At 60.3% G+C, this 12603-nt stretch overlaps 1 protein-coding gene across 11 annotated transcripts in view; it reads right to left on the bottom strand.

The window, feature by feature from the left end:
* Positions 1-12603, bottom strand: part of DIP2A (disco interacting protein 2 homolog A) — a 100707-nt gene that overhangs the window by 9984 nt on the left and 78120 nt on the right. For 10 of the 11 annotated variants that reach the window (XR_007137485.1, XM_047798692.1, XM_047798656.1 and 7 more), the window contains 8 exons: positions 11300-11501; positions 10442-10551; positions 10292-10372; positions 7567-7690; positions 2929-3050; positions 2711-2822; positions 1518-1627; positions 990-1120 (listed from right to left, as the gene is read on the bottom strand). Coding sequence is in view for 9 of the 11 variants with exons in the window: in XM_047798692.1 (XP_047654648.1) it covers positions 990-1120; positions 1518-1627; positions 2711-2822; positions 2929-3050; positions 7567-7690; positions 10292-10372; positions 10442-10551; positions 11300-11501 (992 nt within the window). In the remaining 2 variants the exon portion in view is untranslated. Of the gene's footprint in view, positions 1-989; positions 1121-1517; positions 1628-2710; positions 2823-2928; positions 3051-7566; positions 7691-10291; positions 10373-10441; positions 10552-11299; positions 11502-12603 lie in introns of those variants that run through there. The other variant, XR_007137489.1, reaches the window with a different exon arrangement.

Here is a 12603-nt window from a genome sequence, read left to right as displayed (position 1 = left end):
TCTCCCCTCAGGGGCCCGTCCCTTCCTGGCAGAGCCCACACCATTCTGACCATGTAGGGGTTTCAGCAGAAAATGCGGGACTCAGGTCACCCCGCCCCCAGCCTCAGGATCCAGGTCGCCGTTAGGGACCGGCATGCTGTGGGGACTGGCCCACATGGAAAGGTCTGCCCCTTCCTCCCTGTACTCAGTGGAACGAAGGTGTGTCCCCAGGCCTTAGAAACGGAGAGTGTGTGCACTTCATGAAAATGTGCTTTTACTCAACCTCAGGCCCGGACTCCAGTGCAGCCCACCCCACACAAACCTGCCCGCTCACAGGGGCAGCCTCTGCTTCGTGGGCATCAAAAAGCTATCTGAGGAGTTCCCGTCGTGGCGCAGTGGTTAACGAATCTGACTAGGAACCATGAGGTTGCGGGTTCGGTCCCTGCCCTTGCTCAGTGGGTTAAGGATCCGGCGTTGCCGTGAGCTGTGGTGCAGGCCGGCAGCTGCAGCTCCGATTTGACCCCTAGCCTGGGAACCTCCATATGCTGCGGGAGCGGCCCTAGAAAAAGCAAAAAGCAAAAAGCAAAAAAAAAAAAAAAGCTATCTGAGAAAGGTGGGCATTTAAGGAAGCAATTCAACCCAGCAGGTGGGGGCAGCAGTGGAGAGGGGTAAGGGGTGGTGCCTCCACTCTCGGCCTCACCCACCTGCACACTCGCCTGCACACTCTGCTCCACTCACCAGCACACTCGGCCCTCGCCCACCTGCACACTCGGCCTCACCCACCTGCACACTCTGCTCCACTCACCAGCACACTTGGCCCTCGCCCACCTGCACACTCACCTGCACACTCTGCTCCACTCATCTCCACACTCGGCCTCACCCATCTGCACACTCGCCTGCACACTCTGCTCCACTCACCAGCACACTCGGCCCTCGCCCACCTGCACACTCGCCTGCACACTCTGCTCCACTCACCAGCACACTCGGCCCTCGCCCACCTGCACACTCACCTGCACAGACACCACAGGGCGAAGCCGAGGCCACAGTAGGGGTCGAGGCAGATGGCGACCTGCCTCGAGGGGTAGAGTTCACACTGCAGCTTTATGGAGCGGCACAAGGCACTCGTGGCCGCGTGTGACATCTTCAGGAGGGAAGTCAAACTCCGTCAGTTGACAGGAAGGAAGAGGCGACAGTGCCCGCTGTCCCCGGCAGCCCGACCCCGTCCCTTCCCTGAGGGGAGGCTGGCTCACTCCCACGGGAACGAAGGAACACCCAGGAAACGGCACCCTGTGAGGCTGCTACGTGAGGCCTGAATAAAGTGTTTTAACAGAGCTTTGGGTTTCTGGTAAGGAGATGGACTCTTCGAAGCCGCCTGGTCAAATTGGGGGGTTTACTGGTATTTAACACAGACTTGAAGGGGCACTATTGCTGCTTCACGCTCTGGCAGGAGGAAGGGCCCGCACAGACCACACGCAGCCCCTCCCGCCACCCGCGTGTCAGCGGCCGAAGCAGGTGGGAGCGCCCACCCAAGGACCCACCTTCACACCCGCCAGTATCCCCGTCGTTGACACGCTGAAGTCCAGGTACGCGAGCACATCGGGGGACGGGGGCCTGAAAATGCTGCCCAGCTTCTTCTTGGGTATGTCATCTGTTGGACAGGAGACGGGGTGGTGTGGACGTTACCTCAGGCTCTCGTGGGAAGAAACGAGACAGGCGTGGTCCTGGGAGCCAGGCGCTCAGAACACAGGTCAGGCTGCAGAAGAGCGGGCTGTGTGCACGTGGGAAGCTTATCGGTCAAGGACGGCACACGGAGCGGCCCCTCGCCTGCTGCACTGAGCCTGTGCTGCCCAGGCGGACACGGAGGGCAGCAGAGGGGCCATGAGGGCCCCGCGGGAAAGCTCAGGGCAGCAGGGCCCTGGCCCAGGTCCCAGAGCCCGTGACGGAGCCAGGATGAATGACACCTCCGAGCATAGCCAGCACTGAGGACGAGCCCCCAGGGCGCTGGTGCCTAATCACGTTTCTCTGGGTGCACCCAGGTCAGTGCAGGGGAGGTGAGGGCGGGGAGCCAGTGAGGCCAGGGGGCTCCCTTGAGCCCTCCCCTGGGTCCAGGCTGGCTGCCCTGGGCCAGCTCCCGGGCCTGTGGCTGGTATCAGGCAGGGCCCGCGGACAACCAAGTCCCTGACCTCCTCTCATGGGCAGAGCCCTGGGGGACAAGGACAGGCACCCACACCCACCAGGTGCAGTGGGGAAGAAGGGACTCCTGTCTGCTCACTGGCTGGCACCCTGAGTCACTGACAGAGCCTTCAAGGTGCTGCTGGTTTGGGGTGTCTTGCTGGAGGGAGGGGTCGAGACACTCAGCCCCAGGCTGACCCGACAGGCCTGGGCCAAGGGGGCCAGGGGCTTCCAGCCCCGCCCAGTGGCCCCCAAGCCTTTCTGGGTGTGGCAGCACGCCCCCTTGGTGGGGTACTCTGTCGTGTGGGCGTGAGAGGCAGCACGGGGAGCTCGGGCCCCACCGGCCGCCCACCAGCGGGGCGCCCGTGCTGGGCTCCGGCTGCTGGGGACAGGCTGCCGGGACCCCAGCCAGGGGCTCCCTTTAGCTGCTCCTCACCATTTACTTAGGCTGCTCGAGCCCAGCTGTTAGTTTTGGGTGCCAGGAACACAACCCCACGGCGAGGGCGGGCCAGGGGCTTGTGCGGGCGGGCAGCACAACCACCAACCCGAGGACACGCACCCGTGTCTAGAATGGTCGGCCAGGTCCTGACGTCCACAGTGGCCGCCGCTTCCTTGGACCTGAGCAGCCGCATGATGGCCTGCGTGGTGAGGACGCACGCGGACGTGCTGACCTGCAGAGCAGAGGGGCTGGAGGCACGCGCGAGACGCGACGCCTGGGAGCAAACCGCAGGTGGGCCCACGATCGGGGCCGCCCCGAGGGCCGTGCTGCCCACCTACCTCCACAATCATCTTGACGGTGGGGAGTGTGGTGGCGAGGTTCTGGGGGTGGGGGGGCCGCACGGTGACAGGCACGCAGCCGCAGTACAGGCAGCCGTAGAAGGCGGCGATGAGCTCCAGCCCTGGGGAGACGGGCGGGCAGAGGGCGTCCGTCAGCGGCCCAAGGCGGCTCACCGCGTCCAGTCCCCGGGTCACGAGGCGACTGGGCTCGCTGTGCCTGCCCATGTCCGTGCGTCGTGGCGGGGAGCAGGGCGGGGGGCAAGGCCTCCTGCATGCATCTGCGCCCCCGTCCCTGCCTTGCTCTCAACCACAGGGAGCGGCCGAGGCCACTCGCTGTTCCTTCAGCTCTCATGTTCAGGAGTCTCCGCGATGAACGCCTGGGGCAACCGTAGCTCACGGAAAACCTCCTTCCTCCTCTTGGTCTGACCTGGGGACACGCGAGCTCCCACGGCACCCTCCAGGTGCGGCCCCCAAGGCAGACAAGGCCCTGCCTGGCACCTGCGGGCCACAAGACACTGATCTAAGGCTGCTCTGATTCCAGCATCACAACAAATATGCCACGTTCAGCCCAGCTCGTGGGTTCCACCAGAGGACAAGGTCCCGACGCTCCGTGAGGGCCAGGAGGCTCGACGTGTCACTGTTCTGGGCCTGAGCCCACCCACCAGGGACCACCCATCTGCACGGTGCCTGCAGGCAGCTCAGGGGGTGGACAGAGCTGGCACGCAGGCTGATACTGGTGCCCAGAGTGCTATAAACACGTCACAAAGTGAACAGGAGAAGCATCACCGGGAACACAGTGCCTTGAGCTCATGCTGCGCCTCTTGTCCTGGCACCACCTGGCGAGCCCGTGGGGGAGCCCCAGCCCCGCCTGCATGCCACCTTTCTGCAGCTTCCAGAGGCATCTGTTCTTTGCTTTTGGGTCACACACCCCTTTGAAACGCATAGCAAACACCTGCATGCATGCGCAAACCATCCGCAGGCATCCTGGGCTTCAAGGGCGTCGGGTTCTGCCTTCCAGCTATTAACTATGCTCTCCATCTGCGGGTACGTTTTGCAAGTGTCAATCACGTCACTGTGCGTTCTCCTTTAGTCACTGGAAAGTTTTATGAAGGCATCAAACATGCCTCAAAGAGAGAGGCATCAGGACCCCGTCTCCCTCTTCTCCTCCTTCTGGTCCCTTCGGCCCCCTGGTGCTGTCCCGAGTGTGTTCCCACATGTTGCAGGTCTGCAGCCCCAGCCCTGAGCCCCAGAAAGGCTCTGGTCTGGCCAGGGGCTCCCTCGCAGCTGCATCCGCGCCTTTCCTCAGGCAGGGTGCTGCTGGACTCCCACTAGACCCAGGGGTATGAGAAGAAAACTGCCATCCGTCCTGGAGAAAAATGACCACATGTTCCAGGGACTGGACAGAGCAGAGGGCACTGCAGTGCTGGTGGGAGTTCCAGAGTGTCCAAGTCGCCACACCTCTGTGTCAGGACCCAGACCAGGCTACCAGCCCGCCTGGCCCCTGGGCAGGGAGCACGTGGGGTCGCTGACGTCTATGCTCCACGGGACCCCCTTGGGAACAGGCCCTCCAGATCCCGCCAGCACAGAGGAGCAAGCGGAGTGCTGAGCATGAGCCGGTGTCCTGCCAGACACACTGAGAAGAGATGGTTCTGCTGGCACCTGGGCACCAGGGGTGGCACAGTAGACACACGGAAGGCCACGAGGCAGGAGGCCCGAGGTGCAGAGAACAGACCCAAAACAGGACTCAGAGGCAGAAAAGGAGGGAGAAGGCAGCGATGAGAGGAGCTTTCCCCGAGGAGATTAAACGGGCACGAGAAGGAGGAAGCAACGAGAGCCAGGCCCGTGCCAGCAAAACCCCCGAACCGGAACCAACATGCTCCCAGACAAAACAACAAACTGACAAAGGGGGAAAGAGACATTGTCACCTACAACCCTGGGTGGGCACCTACACAACCCGAGAAACCCACAGAAACCGGGGATTCCTGCTCCAGCCAAGACGCAAGCCGCCAACGGCAGGGCAGGTCCTCTGAGTGGGCGCCACTCGTGTCCCAGCTGCGAGAGGAACAACCCCGACGTCCGAGAGGCGAACTCCCCAAACTGAGAGCCCAGGACGAGAGAGCAGAGTGGGGAGCGGGCAGGAGAGGAAGGGGCTGGGCTGTGCGACGGAGTCAACCATGGGGACAGGTCCTGCTGGGGAAAGAGTGGGGGGCGCCACAGGACCGGGGTTGGGGAGCTGGAGGACTGGGCGCCCCCGGGAGGTAGGTCATTCCCCACTGGGGAGGTCACGGCACCTGTTCCCGAAACTGCGGGTCTGATCAGAGAGCAGGGTGAGGAAAAGAAGCCATTCAGCCACTCGCTGGTGACAGTGGGCAGCCATGCCAATCAGAGCAGGGCGCGGGGCACGGGCTGCGGGCGCCGGGCGGAGGAGGCGGCGGGAGGGAGGCTCCGTGAGCCTGGCCCAGGGACCACCACACAGGGCCAAATCCCACACGAGGGGCAAGAAAGAGAATCAGAAGCAGATCATCATTTGTCCAGACAGACAAGGCAGCAGATAAGAACGGCAGTATATTTCAAAACGTGCTAAAATCCCTTAAGAAAATGCCACAAAAGAGCGACAGAAATCAGAATAGAAAAAAGTCAGAAACGAAGAAGGAACTAGAAATTATGGAAAATCCTTTCAGGAATGAAGACGGAATGAGAAGCATCCCCCAAACCAACAAAGAACGGACGGAGCCTGGAGAAGACAGACGCAGGAGGAGACTGGAAGCTGAACCGGAGACGCTCCCGGAGAAGGTGACGAAGCCCCGGCACGTGGGTGGCGCGAGCGGGAAGGACGACGGGAAGAAAGCCAAAGCAAGGGAAGGGGCGGAAACACGATGCCTCTGGAAAAGCTCCTTGAAATTACAGAAAAGGACGTGCAGCTGTGTCTTTAGCTACCTTGCCGACCCTGAGCGCCACCCTACGACCACACGGTAGGCTCTCCGGAGAGAAAACATGCTTTCGGCACCTGCCGCAAGCGACTCACGAGAGGAAGAAGAGAGGGTCACAACCAGACTCGCTGCTCAGGCCCGGAGAAAGCGGACACACGTTGGAGCTGCTCGAGAAAAGAAAACCCGAGTCCAGGATTTTCCCTGGAGAAATGACTCCGTCACAAAGCGGAGAGGCTGTTACCAACACGCAAGCTGCCCCCTGACCCTCTCCTGAGAGGTCAACCAGAGGAGGACGTCGGAATGCCAGCCCCACGGGAAGAGCAGACGTGCCCCCGGTGCTGGGCCGTCAGCAGTTACGGCGGAGCCGGGCCAGGCGCGGTGGGAGAGCTGCTGGGCAGCGGCCGCTGCCCTGTGACCAGACAGCACCGCTCCAGGGACAGGGTGCAGCAAGCACATGGGAAAACTTCGCAGCAGCTTCCACAAAACTGACACAACACTGTAAACCAGCAACAACGGAAAACAGAATCATTTAAAAATAAATAAATAGAAACAAAAACTAAAAAAAAAACCCATCCAGTCGGTCAGGTATTACTACGGTTTTTCTTGGGGTGCTTCAGGTGACGCAGGATAAAGCAAGTGAGTAATCTTGGGAAATCTGGATTCTACCCCCCGACTCCCGGCCTGAGAATCAGGACTCTCAGGGAGGAAAAAAGTAGATGCAGGCAAAGTGCAGAAGAGGCTTAGCGGAAACCCTACAATCCTGAATTTGGACTGGATGTCACCGTATGAGCCCACGAGGTGCTGCCTCTCTAAGAGAGGCAACTACGCCTCTTCTTCAGTCTGAGCTCTGCTCCCTGAAAGGGCCGGGGGGGGGGTCGGCCCCGGAGCCCAGGCGCACCACGCCTGTGGAGAGCTGCCGGAGCACCGGTCCCACCAGACAGCAAGGAGGCAGCGGGACCGGAGGTCAGACCCCAGGACCGAGAAGCTGTTCCACCGGAGGTCAGGATTCACCCCATGGACAGAAGCAAGGAATCGGGCTCACTGTGCCTTGCGGAGAGGAATTCTACCTCTGGGCAACTAAACACTAAAGGCGGGAGCGTCTGTCTGTCGTTTCTTGGCTCACGAGTAAAAGAGAAATGGCAGGAACACCACGTTGAGTGACCCTGTGGGACAGTGAGTGTCACTGGCCACGGACCCTGACATGCGGTTTCTAAGGAGATAACCCAACACATCACTTGGGGTCCTGGCGACCTGAGTGGGAGCCAGAAAGTTTGATTCAAGTTCCCCGCGGGAAACGCAGGAGCCCGGGAGCCCTGCCTGCCGCCCTGAGCAGCTCCGGACGCGGTGACTTCAGGGGTGAGGAGCGGGAGGGGGCCGCCTGCAGGGTAAAAGGCACTTTCGAGTCTGTCCGATTTAAAGAAAACTGGCAGACGAACTGTGATGTCTAGGAAGCCTCGTCTGGGTGACCCAACTCTAAAGAAATGGGAGAAACACAGTCTACAGGGGAGGATGGGGGAGGCGCTGCCTGGGAAGGCAAAGATCCACTTCCACCGGTTGGCGGTCACAAGAGCGTATGCGCCACGGTAATAAAACGGAGGAGTCGGGGAGCAAAGCCAACGGGGCGCACTGAGGCAGGCCGGCTGCACCCGCAGCAGGTTCTCGGTGCTCACGGGTGGCGGGACCCAGCAGGTGGGGTGGGCACGCTCACCTGGGGGGTAGACCAGCGCCACGTGGGCCCCAGCGCTCAGCCTCGCCTTCTCCGTCAGAGCTGCAGCCACTCTCTCTGCCCTTTTGTGCAGCTGGACGCAGGTTGCAGTGCTTGTGACTGTGCCCTGGGAGAGAATGGTGGGCACCACTGAGCCAGGGGCCGAGGTGCGGGCTCCCGGGGCCCGTGGCTACTGTGCGCACCGCGTCTGCAGCCCTGGGGTGGGAACAGGACACGCCTGCTGTCTTCTTAGCCTCCGTGTCTCAGACGTCACTTCCAGCCGTGGCTCTTTTGCCAGCCACGCAAGGGCACTGAACATGTCCTCAGTGCCTGCCCGTCCACCACAGTCGAAGTCTCAGTGGTGAAAGAGTCCCCTTTTGGCCACTGAACAATGCAATAAATAACCAGTCTCTCATTACCTAATTTTTATTTTCTTTTTGTCTTTTGTCCTTTTAGGGCCACACCCTTGGCACATGGAGGTTCCCAGGCTAGGGGTCTAATTGGAGCTATAGCTGCCGGCTTACGCCAGAGCCACAGCCAACACCAGATCCGAGCCGCGTCTGCGACCCACACCACAGCTCACGGCAACGCCGGATCCTTAACCCACTGAGCAAGGCCAGGGCTCGAACCTGCAACCTCATGGTTCCTAGTCGGATTTGTTTCTGCTGAGCCATGACAGGAACTCCTCATTACCTAATATTTTGTCACAGTTTCAATTTATCCTTTATAAAATAAATCATTCCCCTCTACACACCCCCAATTCCATCCTCTCCCTTCCTAGAAGCAACCATTATCTGAATGTAAATACACGAGAGTAAATAATAAACAATAAACAAACAATCACGAGGCTATACTCTGACGCATGTTTAGGCATCACATCCACCAGGTCCGAGGGCCTGTGCCATCCGCAGTCCGCTCTTTAGAGCACCTGGGTGGACAGGTGGCTGCTGGGGCTCCCATGCACCTGCGGGGCTCAGCTTACCTGGGTCACAGCCGAGGACCCTGGCCGGGGACCAGCTCCAAGCTGGCACCTCCTCCCTCTCTCTGCTGACCCGCGTCAGGCTCACCGCTCCATCCTTCTTAGGAAGATTACAGTGGCACTTGGCCTGACCATCCTCCTCCTCCAGGAAAGCCCAGCAGAGCGTCCAGACCCTTCACTCCCCCTCAGCTGAGGCCCCACCAGGCAGGTCCTGGGGCTCTGCCCAGCATCAGACTCAGTCTTCACACCCCGGCTGAGCTCACGCCAGGCACACGCTGGGAGCCCAAAGGCCCGGAGCCCTGCCAGTCCTTTTGAATGACCCGGACCCCCAAAGCCAGGGGCCACCTCATGCCAGGACACCACCTGCACGGGCACAGGCCTCCTCCCGGCTAAGGCCAGCACTTCCTCAGGGACCTGAGGACAACTCAAACCTGAGAAGGCTGACGAGTCAAAAGCAGAAAAACTTTGGAGTGACTTTGAGAAAAGTCTGGAATGGATTTGGCGAGAACACCGAATCCCAGCCCCTAGGCCACCGGGAAGCGTGTGGAATGGAGCTGGACAAGGCAGGCGGTCCTCCGCTGGTTCTTCCTGCACGCTCTCCACTTCAAAGACGCTCTTGGGGGCTTCTGGGCTGACTGCAGCCTGGTAGGTGTCTCTGGACACCTCCCAAGTCCTCCCTCAAGAAGACCCTGGCCACCCACGGGTCCTGCGCCTGCTCAGGTCACGCCTCCCACGCAGCCACTCCCTACGGCCCTCCTCCCCTCTGAAGGCCATCTTGCGTCTGGACCACGGCCTCCAGGTCCCCTGCTCCCCCACACAGCCTCCTGCGACCCAGAGGAAGCGCCTGAAGCCATGAACCCCACCATGCCCTCAGGGCTCGGTGCAGGGCCCCCCAGGACACATCTGGAGTACACCCAGTGCCCCGCCTGCCTCGGAGCACCGGCTATGTCCCTCTGCGGGCTCTGACCAGGAGCTGACCGGGCCTCGGCCGCTGTTGCTCACGGGCTGTCTCCACGCTTTAGAATTCAATGAACCATATACGAATGTTTCCTGAAAGTTCCAGGTCTGCAGGTGCGCCCTGAACAGGGAACTCGGAACCGCTCTTTCCAGCAGGCCTCTCAGCAACAGCAGGCTTTTTTTTTTAAATCTCATTTAACGCCGGGTACCCTGCATTGATTGATCATTATTTTTTGAATGAAGCAGCACTGGCCAGGACGGAGAGCCGGGCTGGTGTTTCTAAGGCCACGGCAGTACCTCCACGGTGAGCACAGAAGTCCTTGTGACCCCCGGCGTGTCTGACAGCCAGTCACCAGGATGTTTAGAGCTATTTAATTTGTCACGTTTGCGTGGTTTGCCGACTGGCCCACAACGGTACAGCTCCTCCTTTATACAGGGTAATCCCACCGAAAGGGACCCAGGATCAGGGCAATAAGCACCAGTTGTCATGTTAAAGCTATAAACACATGCCGACAGTCTAAACGCCGAATTTTCACAAAGTGGACATTGCCTTTCAGCTCACTTAGGAGCACTCACGTGCACACTGTTCATAACTGAAAGACGAGCTAAAGAGGAGCTTCCTGTTAGATACAAGATCCACAGAAACATAACTGTGTGTCTTCTGTGGGAGCCGAGGTTTCTACAGAGAGAACGCTGCCCCCCAGGGGTCGGGGCAGCACGGCTGGCTCTTCGGGCCCTGGCACCCGGGCCCCGCCCCTCACCCGCACGGCGGGGACGCCCAGGGGCCCTCACCTTGGCGTTGAGCAGCAGGAACAGCGGATGCTCGGGGGTGGTGTGGGCCCGCCACTGCAGCACATCAGGCAGGAACAGGAACTGCGGAGGCAGGAGGCTCAGTACCCCCCTGCCCCCGAGGCGCCCCGCCGTCTCCGGCGCCCACCTTACCTTCCTCGCCTGGTCGCTGTCCTCCAGGTGAGTCAGCTCCCTCCCCGAGGCCTGAGCGATTCTCTTCCCAGCAACCAGATTCCCCACAATCATGGAGGCTGGTCCAACCTCTGGAAAAGGAGGGGTTCTGAGTGAGAGGTGGAGGACCTGCGGATCACAGCCACGTGACTCTTCATCTGAACAGGCAGAAACCTAACGCTTCACTGGGACACAGGCTCAGGAAACCAGCTCCAAGGCCTGTGCCAAGGGAGAGTCGCTCTTAAACACAAGCAATGCCCGACTGAGAAAGTCACCACATGGCACTGCTTTACTGAAACTAAGTCTCCTTGATTAAATGTCTCTCATTTAATGGTATTTTATGTGTTCAATATCAACAAAAGCTAGGATGTACTAAAAATTTATACAATCAAAGGAGTGAAACTGTGCCTGACAGTTCGACCAGGGAAGGGAAGTCCACCATCTGTTGAGACTTCCTAGGTGCCAGCGACCTGGCGGCCACGGCTGATCACAGCGCCAAGGAGCAGCCCCCGTGGCCCCGGGAGACCCCACGGCCTCAGCGTGACTGGCCACCCCAGGGCACCACAGCGGCCAACAGCGGCTCTTCAGATCCTGAGCTCCCAGTCTGCAGCCGTGGCCCAGGCTCCAAAGCGAAGACACCAGGCTGGAATTCAGTCCTGGGACGGTCCTATCCGAAGTGGGGAGCCACCGTGCTGGGGAGGGAGGCGGGAGGTGGCCACTGACCTGGTGTCTGTCGCTCTGCCTCCCAACCCCGGCCCGAGAGACACCGAGTCCAACGGGGCTGCACCACTTAAACACAAGCATGGCTGCACCAATTTTAAGGCCGAATGAACGACTAACCCGGTTGCTTCTGGCGAGGTTTGGGAAGGTTGGTGACACACGTGTGAGGGCACATCAGCACGTTACACGGGTGCAGCACTCCCTCCAGAAAGCGCTGCTTGGTTTCAGAAATGTGAATCCCTCCAAGAGGAGCCTTGGGCAAGGTGTTGGCGGGAACCAGGGCCAGACAGTACACGCCCACCTGGTGGATGCTGTCGATGGCCTGGAGAGGAGGACACGAGACAGGAGGGGCCGCGAGTGAGGACGCGCAGCCGCCTGCACACCTGCACGGGGGAAGAGGCTGGAGGCCGCGCCGGGCGAGAACGCTCGGGCGCAAAGGCCAAGAGACAGTGGTCCCTGGGACATTTGCTAAGTGAGAAGCGTGGAGAGGTGAGGGTGCACTTCTTGCCTCTAACACACGCTCTGGGGCTGCGCGCGTGGCCACGGCTCAGTCACTGCCCGCCCCAGAAAGCTGTGAAAGGGCCAAAGTGGCTTCCTGTGGGAGAAGCACCAACAAACAGGGGAAGCCGGGCTCCCCTGAACACACCCTGCTTTCAAATTTGACTTTGGAACATTGTAAACCGTTTACACACGAAAAACCTAGAACTTTAAAAAGCGACCCCCCACAACTCCGAGTAAAGAAAACAAACCCCGTGGCCCTGGAATCCGGCCGGCAGCACAGCCCCGCAGAGAGAATCTACTTCACGGGGCTTTAGCCCAGTCACTGGGTTGGTGCAGTCCTAGTGGGAGACGCTTCGTGGGCAAAAATAATTCAAGAACCACCTGGAGCTGCTCTTGGAAATCTCTTGCTCAGTGGCGGAGTGGAGGCCCTCATTCGAGACGCCTGGGCGCGGAGCGGCCTCAGGCAGCTGAGGATCCGCAGGCGGCGCCGGCACTGCCCTTGTTCAGGCTGGAGAAAGACCAGGGGGCTCGGGAGAAACCCCGGGGTCTTGAACTTGAGCTGGAACCAGCAGCCTAAACGCACGACGGAGGTCGTCGTACCAGCGGGGACACCACTTCCTCCCCTGTCCACCACAGGCAGACACCTCAAGGGCCCAGACAGTGGTCCCAGGCTCCACCTCACCCGGGAGGCAGCGAGGCACCGTGGGTCCCAGCCGTGACAGGTCAAGGACATGAAACACACCGCCTCCCCGGGCACTGCGCTGCCTGTTCGCTGGTGTGGCCTCAAAGAACCCAGGGGTGTGTCAAAAAGACTCAAGGGCCAATCCAAAGAGGTGCTCCCACCACTACCGAAACACAGGATTACCATAGCCCGCCAGTTCCCGGCGAAACAACAACAGGACAACTCAGTGGTCACTTCCAGA

Source organism: Phacochoerus africanus, chromosome 1 (assembly GCF_016906955.1).
Source record: "Phacochoerus africanus isolate WHEZ1 chromosome 1, ROS_Pafr_v1, whole genome shotgun sequence".
Classification (NCBI taxonomy): Eukaryota; Metazoa; Chordata; class Mammalia; order Artiodactyla; family Suidae; genus Phacochoerus; species Phacochoerus africanus.
The sequence above is the reverse complement of the archived record's forward strand: the minus strand, read 5'-3'. Positions and strand labels throughout refer to the sequence as shown.